Source organism: Manis javanica, chromosome 7 (genome assembly GCF_040802235.1).
Source record: "Manis javanica isolate MJ-LG chromosome 7, MJ_LKY, whole genome shotgun sequence".
NCBI lineage: Eukaryota > Metazoa > Chordata > Mammalia > Pholidota > Manidae > Manis > Manis javanica.
Genome location: NC_133162.1, coordinates 135,360,702 through 135,378,887, shown reverse-complemented (window position 1 = coordinate 135,378,887; position 18,186 = coordinate 135,360,702). Strand labels below are relative to the sequence as shown.

The following is an 18,186-nucleotide window of genomic DNA, read 5'->3' as shown; positions in this document are numbered from 1 at the left end:
AAAGATGAGGTTTAACTTTTTCTCCCTGCCCCTCTCCTGCATGTGTGCCACTACTCCGCGGCTTTCCCCCTGTGTCCACTTTCCCAGTGCTTTAACATTGTGATTTTTATCATTTTTGACCTGCTGACCTATGGACGAATTGTTCTTTGTGTCTAGTGCATACCAGTTAATCCTGGGTCCTTCCTTTAACCTCTTTTGTTGGGTCCCCTATTTCTTGAGCTCTAGGTTTTCTTTGTTTTTGGTTTATTCCCTTATTTTGATTTTGGTGCAGCACATAATTTTTCATGAGAAAAGTTGTTGAGAGGTAACTTTCAGACTCTGAGAAGTTAGTTTTCCGTTTGTTTTTGTTGATAGCTTGGCTTGGTATAGAATTCTAGATTGAAAGTCATTTAGAAGTTGAAAGGCTTTGCTCCTTGGAATTTTGGTTTCCATTGTGACTGTTGAGGAGTTAGAAGGCTTTGTATGAAATCTGGTTTTCTTCCTGGAGTCATCTAGGGTCTCTTCTTTGACCCTAGGCATCTGGAATTTCATAGTATTTCTTTTTAAAAACCTCTGTACTGTTGGGTGGCTGGTGGACCCTTTAATCTGGAAAACCACTTCTTTTACTTTTGGGAAATGTTCATGAATTATTTCTTTGCATTCCTTCCCTCTGGTATCTCTCTTCGGTTTTACTAGAAGTCTTCCTTCTTTATTTTTAGGATGTCGCACTTCTCTTTCCAGTTTTCCAATTCTTTTGCCTTTTATTTTTAAACTTCATGGGAAGGATTTTCAGCCCCTTTGTTGAGAGTTATTCTTTAGTTGTCAAACCTTTATTTTCCAAAGGCTATTGTTGTTCTTGGATTCTTTTTATGGTGTTCTTATTTCTCTAAAGATAATCAGTGGTGCATGTTGCGTGTTTTCTTCTTTCTTCATAGTCTGTTTCTTCTTGTACTGCCTTCCTTTTTCTCTTGTCTTTAGTGTAGAGGCTTTGCTTAGATGTCTGGCGCTCTGTGGTTGGCTGCTCATATTGAAGAGAGCGAGGTAATGAAAGGCTGGTGGGAGGCCCTAGGATGAGGCCTTGTGGCCGGGGTGGGGGGGGTGCTGGAGTGATCTCCTGGGCCACCACGATGACCGTGCCTTGAACCCTTTCCCCTGGAGCTGCTCAGTCTCCAGAAAAGAGTCTTAGTTTCCTGCCTGGAGGTGAAGGCCGGCTGCCAGAATGGTAGAAGCCCTGTCTGTAGTGGGGGGCATTCTGTAACCCCCACTCAGTGTCCTGCTTGTGGGACCCTCGGCCTGTAGTGGTTCACTTCCCAGTGGTGCAGACCCTCTCTTGGGCTCTTTCTGTGGAATGGCCTCTACTTTCTGGGGAGGAGCGCGTCTTGAGAGCAGCCACCTGGCGGGGTGGAGTCAGCAGGGGAGTCTGGAGGGGGCTCTTATCTCAAAAAAGGCTTTCGGTCAGAACCCTTTTTAGCCTGAGAATTACCCCTTATCCACGTGTTCTCTGTGCTAAGGAGCCTTTGGGTCCCTCCGCAGGGTGCTTGGGGCTCTGGCTGGCTTTCCCCCGTCAGCCTGGTCTTCAGCTTTCTCAGGGTTGCTGAGACAGTTGCTGCTCACACATCTCCTTTCCAGCTGCCAAAATTAGTTGTCTTTTTTCTTCTATGCTCCCTTTGTTGTTGTGGATTTATAAGTTTCGAAAAGTCCCTTTTTAAAAAGATAACATTCCAGTAGAGTTTCAGGAGGGGAAAAAATGCTTATGTTCCATTTGCTATCTGTACCCAGACTTTCTTATCTTTACATTCAAGATATTAGTGAATTTAATAGATCTGAGGTGAGGAATAAGAAAACCAAATGGATCTCAAATGTTTACTGAATTTTAGAAACCTAGCTGGAAGTTTTTATTTACTTAGTTTTTAGTTTCAACAATAACAATACCAAATATTACTGTAATTTGAATACTTTTTTACTTCAAAGAAGACAAAACATTACATAAACTGGTGGTACTTCCTGGATTCTTCATTTTTTTGAATAAAATATGTGCACAGGTCCTAAATCTTTTTAGGGTGGTAAGTTTTCCCAGAGTGAATGCACTAGTGTTCGCAGTGCCCAGATCTAGAAATAGACACACGCTGTGACGAGCAGCTCAGAGAGTAGCTTCTGGCTGTGCGGTGCTGGCAGCCTGGAGTCAGGGGGCGGGGTTTTCTTTTTTACGTACGAAGCTCTCATTCTGAGCTGATACACCTGCCATTCAGACAAAGCCATGGCTACCTCATTGTTTTGTTGTTTTGTGCTTTTCCTGCAGTACAAGACCTAAAAGTTTATTCCCCTTGGCCCCCTGGCCCAGGCGGTGAAGGGAGCTCAGCAGGGCTGTCCCTCCCTGGCCCTGGAGCACTGAGGGATCGCTGCTGCCCCTGGCATCCAATGAGTTTTCCCTCTGCTGGGTGGCTTAGCTCCCTGTGGCGGAGAGCATGTGCGCAGGAGGCCAGTTTCCTTGCAGAGAAAGAGGAGTGAATCCCTTCGCACTGCCTCCCTCTTTTCAGTATGAGTGGGCAGCAGCTGCGAGGCCCCCGAGGCTGCGTCTTGGGGAGCGAGGTGGTGTGTGGGTGCTGTCAGCACAGCAGTTCCATGTTTCTCCATGTGAAGGTTTATGGAAGGTGTGGGGTTTTGGAACCCTTCTAGATTAGATCTCTGGACTTCGTTGATGGCTGTCCCAACCTTATCACCAACAGGGAAGAGTAACGTAAATCCTTTTATGAAAAGTTGACCCTCAGCACTTGGCTTATTTAGCAACCCTCCTCCCCACCCCCACATATAGGAACCAGCTGTATTAACCATTGTTAGAAGGGAGGGCAGAGAGGTGTATTTCCCATAAATCAGCAGTGTGTTATAATGTAGTAAGCGCTAACAAGGGTGTGTGGGCATACGTGAAAGACAATCTTAGCCCAGCCTTACAGTTTCTACAGTAAGAAAGAGGGTGTTAATATCTATACACATAATAAAGCCAGAAACATGGACATTTTTGCTAAGCATTCTCTATTTTTTAAAATATTTCAGTATTTCAAGGGAACTTTAGGATTACAGCCTGGAGATTCAGCACTGTTCATCAATGGACTTCATATTGATTTAGATACGCAGGATATATTCAGGTATGGATAGTATTTTCATTCTCTGAGAAGTTTCATAGTGTGTATGTTCAGATCGTTGTTCCTCCTTGAGGAGGCGTGTTGTGAAGCCTGATGGCTCACCAGGCCCAGGGGGCGCTTGTAGATATGCCCCTGTTCTGCCTGGGATGGCAGGGTGACCCTGGGCCACTTCTATCCTGATGGACATTTAGGACCTTGGACGTACAAGGCCCAGGTCCCTTTTGAGGATGCCCTTCTAGAGCTGTACTTTTCCTCTAACCCATAGAAAAGTAAAGAGCCTCTGGGAACAGTGTGACGTAGGTTTATTCACAATGGCGCCTCTAAGTTGGGTATGAATTCCCCTTTTACTCTGGTCATAGGTGTGTGCACCTTATAAATTGAAATATAGGAAACATAGTAATGTGTTCTTTTGTTGTTTTTAAATAAACTTTCTATTTTGAGATAATTGTACTTTCACGTGCAGTTGTAAGAGATAATGGAGATTATTATTTTTGAAAACATGCACTGTTAAGTCCAGATTAGGATTATTTCATCCTCAAACTGAGTGTTTGTGTTTAGAGATAATTTCTGTATGCAGTGTATTTGTTGATAAGTATAAACAAACATGAACCCAAAGCAAGTCCCACCTGCTTTGTTCTGCATCTTGTTTGTTGACAAGCTGAAGCCAGGGAAGAGATTTCCTTTTTGGCTTCTCGACTAGTTTGATAGAGCATTGAGTTTGAATTGATCTTTTTTTTTCATGGTGAGGATTTTGTTTAAAAGCTTTTTCTAATAAATATCTTTTTTTTCCCCAGTCTTTTTGATGTATTGAGGAATGAAGCTCGGGTGATGGAGGGTCTTCATAGATTGGGGATCGAAGGCCTTTCTCTGCATAATGTCTTGAAACTGAACATCCAGCCCTCTGAGGCCGACTATGCCGTGGACATCAGGAGTCCTGCAATCTCAGTAGGTATTTCCGCAGAGTGTCCAGGGGCCTCCAGCCAGGTGTCCTGTTATGGTTTTCTCATTTGTCTTTCGTGAAAGGTAAGTACTTCCTACCAGCTCTTCTGCTGGCATCAAACAAAGATTTACAACAACTGCTGACTTGGGACTGTGTGTGTATGATAAAGTAGGCTTTCCTACATGCTTTGAAGAGATTGTGTTTCATGTGGTTAAGACAGTGATTTTCCCACTTTTATATCCCTCAAGGATTCAGCTGAGCATTTCTTGGCAAAGAGTGTTTCGTTTGTATATTCTCAGATGGATACAAATCTTGTGTAAAATACTCACTTTTAGCTAATGACCTTCTTTAAAAGGACTTCAGTCTTTTGTACGTGAAGGTTTTATGTGGACTAACATGTATTGTGCGGGAGGCTCCTGTCCGTGAGATGGTGGGGGGAGTAGGGCTTTGGTAATGGCATGGGGCACTCCTGTTCTTTTGTCTTGGTTTCTGTGCTGCATGGATTGTAGGACGACTGTAGGGACTTTTGTTTGAAAGAGAAAAAAGGTAGAATGTAGGTGGTTGTATTTGTGTTCTCACTGGGTGACATACTATTATTTTGATGAATACTGTTATGTCTTTGTTTTTCTGTTAAAAATGTTTTCAATTGAAAGTCTAAGACTAACATAATTCACAACCATGTGGCCCATACCTTACTTACCAAATGTTAACATTTAATCATTTTGTCAAAACTGTTGTTTTTTTGTAAGAAAAAAATATCTCAGTTGAAGCCCTTTTTAGCTGTCTCCCCAGTCCCACCTCCTCCTCCTGGCAGGTAATTCTTCTCTAAAATTGGCATGCTTTCCTCCTGTCCCTGTTGTATGATTTAAAACTTGGAAAAATGCCTGGCAGTGTCTTTCATCTTTTATTACTCAACAGGTTTTTCAAGACCTTTTAGGTTGATACATATAAATCTGGTTTATCATAGCATGTTTTATATTTACTTATTTTTTAGCAAATCTTTTATACATTCACAGTTCAAAATTTAAGACACACAAGGGTATGTTTGCAAAGTCTCATCACCCAGATTGCAGTTTTCTGTGCAGAAGCAACGAGCATTATTAATACTGGTGTGGTGCTGTGTGTTCACCTGGGCTCCCTCTGTCCCTGTGTCTCCCACCCTGCCTTACATACAAAGGACATGCTCTCTGTGGCTCTTCAGGGACAGTAAGCTGAATCCCAGTTTTTGCTGTGATAAGCAGTCCTCACATGCTCTCCTCGTAGCTGTCTTTCTGTGCATACCTGGGACAGTGTATCTGGGGCGGACACCCGGAGCCGGGGCCCTCAGTGGTAGGGTAGTAACAGAGGCTTCACCTGGGTGCGCTCGTCTGCTCCGAAGCCTTTCCTGCACACACCAGCACCAGGTGACACTTATTTTCCATTGCCCTGTATCTCTGCCTGTTGTTTGTATTGACAGACTTCTAAACCTTTTTCTGTTCAATGAGTGTGAAATTTCACCATGCTTTTAGTTTATGTTTCTCAGATTACTAGTGAAGGTGTACATCTTTCTTGTGTTAACTGCCTGTTTAAATTTACTCTCTAAGTTTCTTACTCATGTTCTCGATGCATTTCCATTTCTCACATGTGCCTTTTTAAACTGAGGTTATATCTCTATACATAATCTTGATACTAGGCATTTATTGCTTTTCCAGGTTGCAAGCGCCTTCTATTCTGTGGGTTGTGTTTTAGTCACTCATTTTTCTATTTGGTCTTTATTTTTGAAAATGTCTTTTCCCATGTGATTCTTAAAATAATTTAAAGTCTTATTGCTATTTTTGGAAATCCCACTAATGATGACTGAAATGTATGCACCAAGTTGTGTAATTTTTTTTCTAGTGGATCAATAACCTGGAGGTCGATAGCAGATATAATTCGTGGCCTTCTAGTCTACAAGAGTTGCTCCGACCCACCTTCCCTGGGGTCATCCGGCAGATCAGGAAAAACTTACATAACATGGTAAGGAAAGCTCTGGATGTCTGGCCAGGAGCTCCACGTGTCCTGTGCCCCCCGTGCCTTCTCCCTTTTCTGCCATGTCTAGAGGGTTCGCTTCGCTCCTTCACTAGTTGCTTCTACCCTCCGCTCCCACCACTACATGTGCTCTTTCTCTAGCTGTGTGAGGAAGTGCTCTTCATCCTTAACATGAAAGTGGAGATTGTGTCATTTCAGTTTTAAGATAGTTCTTTTCATGTAGAAGGTGAATATGCTGCTGCTGTTTTTCTTTGATAACTGCATCCCTAAGGTCGAATCCCCCAACTCTCTCCCTTGCGTCACCTTTCCCTCGGCTCCTGCTTGTTCTCTGGCCCTTCAGCGTCTGGAGGCGCGGAGGGAGAGGTGTCCCGATGGGCCCTCTCTTCCCTGCCCTCCCCCTTCTCTTGTTTTACTCCTGAAGACCTGGGGGGTGGGGGACAGCTCAGGGCCGAGGTCTTTTCCTCAGAATGTGCAAGGGAAACTAGTCTCTGTACTTTTTCTCACTCTTGAAACTGCTTTTTTCCGTCCCAGTCAAAATTTCAATCTCCTTCTCTCTTAACCGTATGTCTGAACTTTACCAAACAAGGTGATTTTTCTTTTAGCTCATCGTGAGAGCTTAATACATGATACTATTACTGTGGTCTAAAATTGAGTTATAAATGATTTCTTAATTCAGAAATCCTTACAAATGAGTACACAAAAAGTAGTGTCCATATTCTAGGGTGAGAGACCTAGTGAAACTTGAGTTTTGTTAGGTGAAGGAGAATAATAGCTGGTAGCAATCTGGAGCTCAGTTCCCATGTTATTAGCATAAACCCCTGAGAAAATCACTTAGCCTTTCAATCCTGCATTCTTTGAACATCAAGGGAAGGAAACTGCTCCTTGTATAAAGCCTCTTTTATGCGGTTTAAGAGTAGCTGGAAGAAAGAGTACCTTCAAGTACAAAGACTAACAGCATTTTTATTGGCCCAGGGACACTTGAGTAAATGACATTTCCCGTGTGCTTTCCGTCCCCCTGCAGGTTTTCATAGTCGATCCTGCTCATGAGACCACAGCGGAGTTGATCAACACAGCTGAGATGTTTCTCAGTAATCACATACCACTGAGGTAACCCCGGCCCTGATTTGTGATATGTCACATTGAGATGAGGTTTTCTTTGTCATTCTTAAAGTCTGGTGCTACTGGATAATTAATAGTAGGATCATTAATGCAGTTGTATATTTTGTTCAGTATGAAGCCAGTATCTTTTGTAATAGAGAATTTGATTCTCAGTGAATAGAAGCTTACCATCATTGAATCAATAACCGTGTAAAAACAGTTTATGGTCTCAGCTTGCTTCCCGAGAGAAAGGAATTTTCCTAGGTAGAGTCCACATCACAATGCCTGTTCCTACTTTCAGTGGAGATGAAGAGCTTTGCCCACAATTTTTGTTAGACTGTCAAGGACTAAACAGCCTTATGTAGATGGAGACACAATTACTTCACTTACATTGCCAAATCTACTGCCAGGGCGCCTGAGTGGTTGGATTTCCACTGTGCCTTTCAAGAGCAATGTTTTAGGATTTTACATAAGTATTAAGATATTCTCATTTACATTCTGAATAATGTCTGGTAATTTTACATATTGACAAAATCTGAATTCTTAGAAAACATGAAAATAACGAAGGAAAGAACCCTTTAGCTCACAAATGTTGCAGTGTGTTCCATACTTGGCACTGAGCTGAATGCTACAGACAGTATATAAGCCACATGCCTGCCTACCTCCTTTGGAAAAAAATACTGCCATACTTTGAGGCGGTTTAAGAAGTTATTTGATCAAGTACTAGATCTCTGTACTTTTTCTCACTCTTGAAACTGCTTTTTTCCATCCCAGTCAAAAATAACTCCTACGAGTTACAAGTCCTTTAGAGTTTCAGGGAAACAAAGATTACAGACTGAGGTATTTGTGAAGGACAAAAGTTTCTGGAAAAGTTGGATTTCAGTTAGGCTTTGAAGAAAACAGATGGCTTTCAGTGATGGAAAAGCAGAGATTTTGTTTAATGAAATTATTCATGTAAAACATGAATAACACCTGGTTAGATGGAGGAATAAGCCACTGAATTACAGCCAGAGCTGTATTTTGATTAAAAGGGAAATAAAAGGGCACAGAAGAAGTTGACTCATGGTACACAGTGGGCACTAATGAAATACTCATTGACTTGGTTGAGGGACAGGAGGAGGGAGGGTGGTCTTGTGACGACAAGGGAAGGCGAGGCGGAGGCACTAACTCCCCGGCAACAGGGGGCATGTCGTGAGCCAGGGCGGACTGGCTGGGGTCCTCCTCTTTGAGTTGACGTGGTACACTAAGGTGTGGCCAGTGCCCAATGAGAGGAGGGGGCAAATCTGCGAGCCTCCCTGGTGGTGCTTGATGAGGAGCTGGGCCCAGGAGAAACAAGTCTGAATTTTTGGGCTTACCTAGTGGAATGCTGATGCCCTTTCTAGAAATTGGAAGTTTGGGAAAAGGAATTTCTTTGCGAGGAGATAATCAGTTTCTAGACCTTAATTTTGTTTTCACAATAATAACATTTAGGTCATTTCTGTCTGGAGACTACTCATGATTTCTGTCAGAATTGGCATTTTAAAAACAAATAACAGTTTTCATCTAAAAACAAACCCTCCTATTACCCCATTCACATATCCACATATATACATCATCCCAAGTGCATGATGTTTCAGATGTGTCTGTTTATATTTTCTTCTTCTTAATTTTTGGCTTATATCTTTTTTTTTTTTTTTTTACTTAATAGACTTTCTGTTTTTTAGAGCAATGTTGAATAATTAACTGGTATTGAAATATTATTAACTGCAGTCAGTAGTTTGCATTAGGGTTCGTGGTTTGCATTGTGCATCCTTTGGGTTTTGACAAACATACAGTGGCACCTTTCCACCGTTAAGAGTATCATACAGATTAGTTTCACTGCCTTAAAAAAATCCCCTGTGCTCCACCAATTTGTTCTTCCCTCCCTCCTGCAAAGCCACTGGCAACCACTGGTCCTTTCACTGTCTCCATAGTTTTGCCTTTCCATGATCATGATGTATGGAACTTTCCAGGTTGGCTTCTTTGACTTAGTACTATGCTTTGAAGAGTTGTCCATGTGTATTTGTGACTTGACAGCTCATTTCTTTTTATCACTGAGTAATACTCCACTATATGGATACCCCATAGTTATTTTTTATTCGTTCACTTATTGACAGGCATCTTGGTTGCTCCCAAGTTTGGGCAATTATGAATAAAGCTGTTATAAATATCCATGTGCAGGTTTTTGTACAGATTTAAGTTTTCAGCTGATGTGGGTAAATACCAAGGAGCATGGTTGCTCTATTTTATGGCAAAAGAATATTTGGTTTTATAAAGAACTTTTACACTGTCTTCCAAAGTGGTTGTACCATTTTGCATTTTTATCAGCAAAGAATGAGAGTTCCTGTTGCTCTGCATCCTCACCTGCATTTGGTGATGTCAGGGTTTTAGATTTTGGCTGTTCTAATAGGTGTGTAGTGGTATCCGTTTTGGTTTTAATGTCAAATTCCCTAATGACGTGACAAGCATCTTTGTATAAAATGCTTACTTGCCAGCTGTCTTGTTTGGTGAGGTACCAAATCTTTTTTTTTTTAACTGTTGAGTTTTAAGAGTTATTTGTATATTAGATATCAGTCCTTTGTCAGATAGTTTTGCACAGATTTTTTGTGACTTGTCTTCACTCTCTTAACAGTTTCTTTCATAGATCATAAGTTCTTAATTTAAATGAAGTCCAGTTTATCAATTCTTTCTTTGTCATGGATCGTGATTTTGGTGTTAGATTTAATAAGTCATTGCCAAACTCAGGATTTTATCCTGTGTTATTGTCTAGGAAATCTATGGTTTTGTGTTCTACACTTATGTCCATGATCCATTTTGAGTTAGTTCTGTGAAGGGCATTAGGTGTCTGTCCAGATTCATTGTTTTGCCTGTGGGTGTCCAGTGGTTGCAGCACCAGTTGTTGAAGGCTGTGCTTTCACCAATGATTTGCTTTTGGCCTGCCATGGAGGCTGTGGCCTCTACATTGCCCAGTGCCAGCCGTTTTTTTCCAGTCTGTAGATGTGTAATGGCATCTCTGTGTTTCATTCCTTTATTTGAAATTTTAAAATGTAATAAACTTTAACCTTGGTTGTAGCATTTTGCCAAAGGACAATAGTAAATATTTTTATGCTCTCCGTTTACCAATGATTCTCATACTGCATGTGTTAAGTCTCAAAATCACTTTTCTGTATATTTTCACATTCAGAAAATTTTAGCTACTTCTAATTTTTGTTTAAAAACAGAACATCTCTATCTACAGCTATAGCAGTACCCCTCCTGTCATTAAAGGCCTCATTTCCCATATGGAAGCAACTTGTTTTAACAGTTGAAAAGTCTAAGCTACCTTTGGGACCCTGCTTTTTTATTCTACAAGTGATGAATGCCTTTGCCGGTTATATCAGAGTAGGATGTGAACTGTACCTTTCAGTAGAGGATAGTTTTCCTCTGTTAACTGTAATATATGAAGGGGATACAAGGATGCCATTCCTTTGAACCAGTTGCATTCTTTGAGATAAGTTTCTTTTTCTTCTTTTTGCCCTCCTACCTCTGCCATAGACTCGGCTTAATCTTTGTGGTTGATGACTCTCAAGATGTTGATGGCATACAGGACGCTGGAGTGGCTATTCTGAGAGCCTATAATTATGTTGCCCAAGAAACAGATGATTATCATGCCTTCCAAACTCTGATCCATGTATGTTTTCATCACGATGGCAAATAATTTTTTATATCTAACTTACTCTAAGAAACAATATGTGGTAAGAGGATCCTTTATTTCCATAAAGAGAAAAAGTAAGATAAATTATTCACACAAACTTTATGTGTTTATATTTCAGGAGTTGCCTTTACTTTATTCCCTTACCAGCGTTAATAATATATTGCTGTGACTTCAGCTAAGAGTCCTTAGGAGCCCTGATAATGTATCTTAGTCTTCTGCCTTCTGGTGACTTTAAATTCCTAAGTAATGCCTTTTGGTAAATGTGATGTTCTCTACTTGTTTTTAAAAAAGTTTGTTTTATTTTCCTTTAAGACCATCATGATATTTTTAGTAGGATTCAGTATAATATTCAGGCCATAAAATTTTTATTGTCTGTTTTCTCAGTTGAATTGGAGACTCTTAAATGCCCTGATTTTTATGCACATTTAAGATGCTTATTCAAGTTCAAACAAAGAACTCTCCTTGTATTTTTTTTTCTGTTTTTTAATTTAAACATTGCAGTTCTTTTGTTTACAGATGAGTGCTGATTATTGAAATACTATCTTTAAAGTAATTGATTTCACCACTTATTTTACACGTATAAACATATTGTTATCTTGGTCATTCCATCTGTTATGTTTATTGTTCAGGTATTCAGTCAGGGGCATTTTTTGTTACTTAAAACATTCCTTTACTTACTAGGCTAACATTTTTTAAAATCCACCATTTTCCAGGCCTGGTACTATCTGTGAGGACACAAAGAAGAGTGGGACTTCACCCCTGTCCTCAAAGTTCCTTCGTTCTGGTGGGGATGCCTCCACACGGAGAAATTAACACAGAGTGGGAAACACTGGAACCTCACTCCACTAGGGATGGCCGGTGGGACGCTGTCCCTGTCCTAGCTGAGTGTAGGAGGAAAATCAGGGATCAGTTAACCAATGGCTGCGTATCAGAAATACCGATATCCAGGTTGTTAGTATGGCCTGGGCAGACTATTTTAAGAGCAGAGTTGAGAGGGGAACCTGGGCTTGAGGCCAGTAGGCTAGGTCCAGATCACAGAAGTTACACTCTGGTTAAATAAACCTCATTCTGGTGCGTGTATGGAGGTGGAGCTGATGAAGGATCAAGAAAGGGAGGGGCAGGGGTACCGGCTGACGAGCTGTGGGCTCTGAGAAGCGGTGCTGCCCGGAGGTTAGGGTAGGGCTGCAGAGAGCCAAACAGGTTCAGAACACGTTGCTGAAGAAAAATGCTTTAAAGTCTCTTTGGAAGTATTTTCTGCCTCACAGCTATGTGAAATTGTTTTTAATTGCAAAAGTAAAAATTTTTATTGTATGTTTATTATAAAAAAATTTTCAAGTAACACACAGTGTGTCGATTTAAAATCTCACCCTACTAAAACCTTTTAGCCACTGCTAAAAGGTTTTCTTGTATCATTGTGGTGTTTATCTTGTATCACAGATGTTTAACTGTAGTATATAGACAGTTTTGTTCATTTATTTCTGCTTTTAAAAAACAGGGATTATGCCATACCTATTTCACAGCATTTTCCCTCTAAACACCATAGTCATGAGTTCTTATTTTAAGGATTACTTAATTTTCAAAAAATTAATATATTTTGCATTAGGACTGAGTGTGAGTATGAACTGGTTGGGCCATTCTAAGAATATGTACTTTATAATGCAAGATGGCACCTTAAGGAGGTATGTGCGGGAGGGAGAACCGCTGGGATGTCCCATTGGACCACTTAAGCAAAAGAGCCGCATGTCCTTATTCAGAGATCTTCTATCATAAACACTCTGAAATTTGGGTTTAAAAGTATAGTTGGTCACATGGCTTTTCTGTTTTTCAGATATATAACAAAGTAAGGACTGGAGAAAAAGTGAAAGTCGAACATGTGGTTGGTGTTCTGGAGAAGAAATACCCGTATGTAGAAGTGAATAGCATTTTGGGGATTGATTCTGCTTATGATCAGAATCGGAAGGTAAAATCCCTCTGGTGCTCTTATTCACCTGGCAACCTTGTACTTTCCTTACTTCCCTTCTTTGTGGGGATTGTTTTATTAAAGGTGGTAGTGGTTAATTAAAAAATTAAGAAAACAGATTACTTTTCTGTGTTTGTAAGTATAGTTTACATTTCAGTTATCATTGATTTTTAGCTGGCTTAATAGCTATTAAATCGAAAAACAACTTAAACCATTTTTTTCACAATCAGTGGTAGTACTTATATTCTGGATAAAATGTATTGGAAGTATATGATGTCTGGTTGCTGGGATATGATGTATAGCTCTGGGATATATGTATAAGTGTATCACTTACTTGGTTGTTTACACTTAAAGTGGAAATGTGTTAAGAAACGTAGTAAACACACAGCCAAGTGTGGTAATAAGGATATAGGGAAATACTAAAAAAATTTTTTTTAAAAGAAGATAGTGTTTCTTATGAGACATTAAATACAATAAAAGTAGGAACAAGGTGTTCAGTTTCTTGAAAACAAATGTTAAGGCAAGGAATCAAAATATATTTCTGAAACATTTTAATTTAAAATAGTAAAAGTGTGTTTATTTACCAGTCCTTTTCTTTTTTCAAATGAAGGACAAGGCCTTTGGTTCTTCTGTTTGGAGATCTGAGCTATTGTTCTTTTAGCGACTGCCCTCATAATAAATCATTTATAATCCCTCTCTCATCTGTGTACAGAATCCTTCTAGACTTCTGTAGTCTCCCTCCTAAGTTGTGTGTATAGTTGTCTTACCTATTTCAGCATCAGCTGTTTTTAGCCTTTTACCTTTTAGAGTTTTTCTTGATGTTCAATTTGTGTTTTTAGGGAGACCAGCTTTTTCATTTTGGATTCATTTTATTGAGTTGCATAATATTAAATTATGTTTTTCATTTAGAAAAATAGTTGGTTTGGGAACAGACACATTTGATCTCTGGGAAATACATTTGGCTCAAATGAAGGGAGTCAGAGTATGTGCATTCTGGAATAGAGGCTCACCAGTGTAAGAGTCGAGCATACTTTAATAGCAAGGGTTTGTTGTGGTTAACTTAGTTAATTGGGATTGGTTAAGTTGATCCAGGTTTTAGAGCGATTAAACAATACTATTTAGCAAGAAGAAAACACAGGAACTTAAGAACTAGAGAAATTTATGAAGTATTTTAAAATAAGGAATAGATAATAATATTTTAATTTTAAATGTGTATAATAGTCCTGGGTAACGTCTTGGGCCAGCCCTGTTGCCAGAAAGTTGAACAAGTGGTGCCTGCTGGGGGGGAACACAGTGAGAGCCGTGAGGTTTGGCGACTGTGAGCTTAGTAGCGTTCACACCTCCTTGGAGGAGGGAGAGCAGACCTGCAGGTTTGGGACAAGGTGACTGCTGAAGGCTTTCTGGAGGTGGTGACACCTATCCTGTGAATGAACATTTTTAGAGGGATAAGTGCGAAATAATTTTTAAAAACCCCATAGTTTATTATATTGTAAATTGATACTCAATATAAAACATTAAAATTTTGGCTCTCTACCAGTATATTCCAGCAGGTACATTCCTTCTAGCAGCTCATGGATCTGTGGGGATGACAGCCTGTTTGCCTTCTTCCTCTTTCCTATTTTTGATCGTGTGTTGTAGTGATTTTTTTTAATAGCCAATGATGAGTATTTTACCCTCTGCTTTGTTAAGGCATATTGACAAGTTCCATTGTGTAAGTTTGAGGTATATAGTGTATTGATTTGATACAATAATTACCACATAGCATTAGGTGACATCCCCCATCACCTCACATAATTATCATTTTTTTGTGGCTAGAATGTCTAAGACCCACTCTTTCAGCAATTTTCAAATGTATAATAAAGTCTACTTAAGTGTAATCACCATGCTGTACATTAGATCCCCGGAACTTACTCTTACAGATGGAAGTTTGTACCCTTTGACCAACATCTCCCCAATTTCCCACCCCCAGCCCCTGGCAGCCACTGTTCTACTCTATTTCTAGAGTTCAGTTTTTTAGATTCCACATAAAAATGACATACATACAGTTGAATCTTAATGTGCATTTGAACTGCATGGTTCTGCTTTTACACAGATTAAAAAAAAATTTTTGGAAAAGTTTTTGGAGATTTGTGTTAAGAACTATTCTCTAGCTTATTTTAATGTAAGAATACTATTCCCTTGAGATCTGTTAGTATTTGCTTAATATATTTAGGTATTCTGATGTTGGGTGCATACATATGTATTTAAAATTGTGGTATCTTCTCAATGAATTGACCCCTTTATCATTATATAATGACCTTTTTTGTCTTGTCACAGTTTTGGCTTAAACTCTAATTTGTCTGCTGTAAGTACAGCTACCCCCATTCTCGTGGTTTCCACTTGTGTGGCATGGCCTTTTCCATCCCTTCACTTTGAGCCATCTGTGTCTTTGAAGTTGCAGTGAATGTCTGGTAGGCTTGTATAATTGGGTCTTTTTTTTCATCCATCCAACTATTCTGTGCCTTTTAGTTAGAGAATTTAATACAGTTATATTAGAGTAATTACTGATAGGCAAGGGACATACTAATGCCATCTTCTTAGTTATTTTATCCCTGTTTTGTATTTCCTTTCTTTTTTTCTTGTGAATTGATGGTTTTCTGTAGTGGTATGCTTTGATTCCTTTCTCTCTCTTTTGTGAGTCTATTGTAGGTTTTTTGTTTGAGGATTATGTAATACATCTTACAGATAGACAGTTTAATACTGGTAACAACTTTAATTGTATATAAAAACTCTACCCTTTTACTCCTTCCCTCATGTTGTTGATGTCACAATTGTCCTCTTTTTATATTGTGTATTCATTAATAAGTTAATATCGCTATAGTTATTTTTAATTCTCTTATTCTGTAACCTTTAGAGTTAACTGGTTAACATCACCATATTACAGCATTAGAATATTCTTTATTTGACTATGTATTTATCTTTACCCTGGCGTGTTATCTGTTTTTATGTCACCAATTAATGTCCTTCATTTTAGCTTGGAGAGCTTTAGCATTTCTTAGTGGCGAGGAACTGTCTCAGGTTTGCTTGTCTGGGGAAGTCTTTCTCTCTTTTTCATTTTTAAAGGACAGCTTTGCCTGGTAGAGTATTCTCGGTTGGCAGGTTTTTCTTTTAGCACTTGGAATATGTCATGCCACTCTTTCTTGGTCTTAAGGTTTTTGTTGAGAAATCCACTTCGTAGTCTTCTGTGGCAGGTTACAAGCGTCTTTTCTGGTGCTGCTTTTAACATTCTGTCTTTGTCTTTGATTTTTGACAGTTTTATTATAATGTTGAGGATCTCTTTAAGCTGATTTTCTTTGGTGACCCATGAGTTTCATGAACTTGGATTTTCAACTCTCTGTGCAGGTTTGGGAAGTTCTCAGCCATCATTGCTTTAAACAAGCATCTGCCCCCTTCTCCATCTTGTTTCTTTCTGGAACGCCAATGATTTGCAAATTATCTAGATGCCATTTCTTTCATTCTTTTTCCTTTGTTCTCCTCTGACTGGATAATCTCAAAGTTTGTCTTTTTTAAGTCACAGATTCTAACTTCTGTTTGATCCATTCTGGTATTAATACCATTTCACTTTTCATTTCATTCATTGTGTGCTTCAGGTATAGGATTTGTTTGATTCCTTTCTATGATTTCTTTCTCTTTGCTTCTAATTTTGTTTGTTTTGTTTTCTTGATTTTATTAAATTGTCTTTCTGTGTTTCCTTGTAGCTAATTGAGTTCCCCTTTAAAAAGCTTTTTTGAATTCTTTATTGGGTAAATCACAGATATCCATGTCTTAGGGATTGGTTGCTGGAAGATGCTTGTGATCCTTCAGTGATGCGCTGTTCCTTTCTTGTTTTTTTGTGTTCCTTTGAGTTTGTGTTACTTTCTTTGCATTTGAAGAAGCAGTCACCTCCTCCAGTTTTTACCAAGTGTCTTTGGCAGAGAAATGCCTTCTGTTAGTCTTGCTAGGATTTCTGAGGCTTTCTCAGACTCTCTCTGGAGGCACCTGCTCTATGCGTGTCCTTCCCTCTTGTGCAGAATTCTTAAGCTTGTGTACCTTTTCTTGATTCTACAGTGCATCAGGCTGGGTGCTGATAGCCCTCCTTCTTTTTCCTCAAGGTAGCAGTAAAACTCAAGTTTTTGTCCCTCTCTGGCTTGCACATTTGGGCCCACTTTCTGTGTTGGCTCACTAGCCACCTGGCAGAGCTCACTCTTGCTGCCACTGTTGGGAATGTGCACAGGGAGCTGGCTGCAGGGATGGGGAGAGTGTGGGAAAGGTGTACAGAGTGCTGGAGGTGCCTGTGAGCCACTGGGGGGAATCTGTGGGTGAGGTATCCCCAGCGGCTTATTGGCAGACTTCTTAATGGGAGTCCATGATGCACTAAGTAGGAGGTGTGTCCCTTAAATGTCCCCTGAGAGCACTGTCTGCTGCCCTCCCAGCTTACAATTCAGTACTCTGGATGGGGTGAGAGAGGAAGGAGCCCCTTTGGCAGTGCCCCACATCGCTGGGGATGTCTGGTGCTCACTCACTTGTTCTCACTTCCCCCTGCAGAAGAGAGGCTACGCTAAGGTGCCTTAGGGAAGGGCTGATGTCAATAAAGTCAGACTGTTCTTATGCTCTCCAGTGGGTCCAAACTGGTATTTTTTTCTCCAGCGGTGTGCTGGAACTTCTCTGCTGAAAATCTGGACTTCCATAACAGCTCTTGTTCATGAGTGATTGTTTAAGACAGTTTTTTCTAGGGGTTCCTAGGCTGTGACCGAGGGGCTGGAGCTGTCCATGGCCAGTGCAGGGTCCACAGTGAGGTCTGTATGCCTCTTTCCTGATGCTCGGGTCGGAACACGTCTCCTGGGTCCCTTGGTGTCTGGTGCCAGAACCCTGAGCTCCACAAAGGTGCTTTTGTCCTGCATGAATGCCAGTTGTTGTTGGGGGTGGGGGTACCCTGATAAGATACTCCTTGTTGAGCAACAATGCTGATGTCATTCCTCTTTAGTGTTAAATCTCCTTGCTTTAAGGTACATTAAGACAGGTATGGAGTTGAAGCTGGGCATGAGTTCTATTCAGTTTAGACTGAAAATGGTTCCATTATTGTATTGCAGCCTCTGTTCAGTCACTTACCTTTTATGTTTTTTTAAATAAAATAAAATGGATATGGTTCCCAGTGATTTTCCAGTTTGACACAAATAGAAACAGCAAGAATAGTAAAAGACTATGTGAAATAAAAGAAGGGTCACTTTGGGAATACCAAAGACTTGAAGGAATTCATAAAATTTTCCCATATTTCACTTTTGGAAAATGTTTAACTCTTTCATCCTATTAGAGGAAAAATACATGGTGCCTT

The 18,186-nt window shown here is 40.0% G+C and overlaps 1 protein-coding gene across 5 annotated transcripts in view; it reads left to right on the top strand.

The window, feature by feature from the left end:
• UGGT1 (UDP-glucose glycoprotein glucosyltransferase 1) overlaps positions 1-18,186 on the top strand; it is a 112,492-nt gene that overhangs the window by 26,868 nt on the left and 67,438 nt on the right. For all 5 annotated transcript variants that reach the window (XR_012133442.1, XR_012133443.1, XR_012133445.1 and 2 more), the window contains exons 12-17: positions 3,031-3,122; positions 3,914-4,064; positions 5,935-6,054; positions 7,088-7,173; positions 10,717-10,852; positions 12,705-12,836. Coding sequence is in view for 2 of the 5 variants with exons in the window: in XM_073241616.1 (XP_073097717.1) it covers positions 3,031-3,122; positions 3,914-4,064; positions 5,935-6,054; positions 7,088-7,173; positions 10,717-10,852; positions 12,705-12,836 (717 nt within the window). In the remaining 3 variants the exon portion in view is untranslated. The remainder of the gene's footprint in view (positions 1-3,030; positions 3,123-3,913; positions 4,065-5,934; positions 6,055-7,087; positions 7,174-10,716; positions 10,853-12,704; positions 12,837-18,186) is intronic.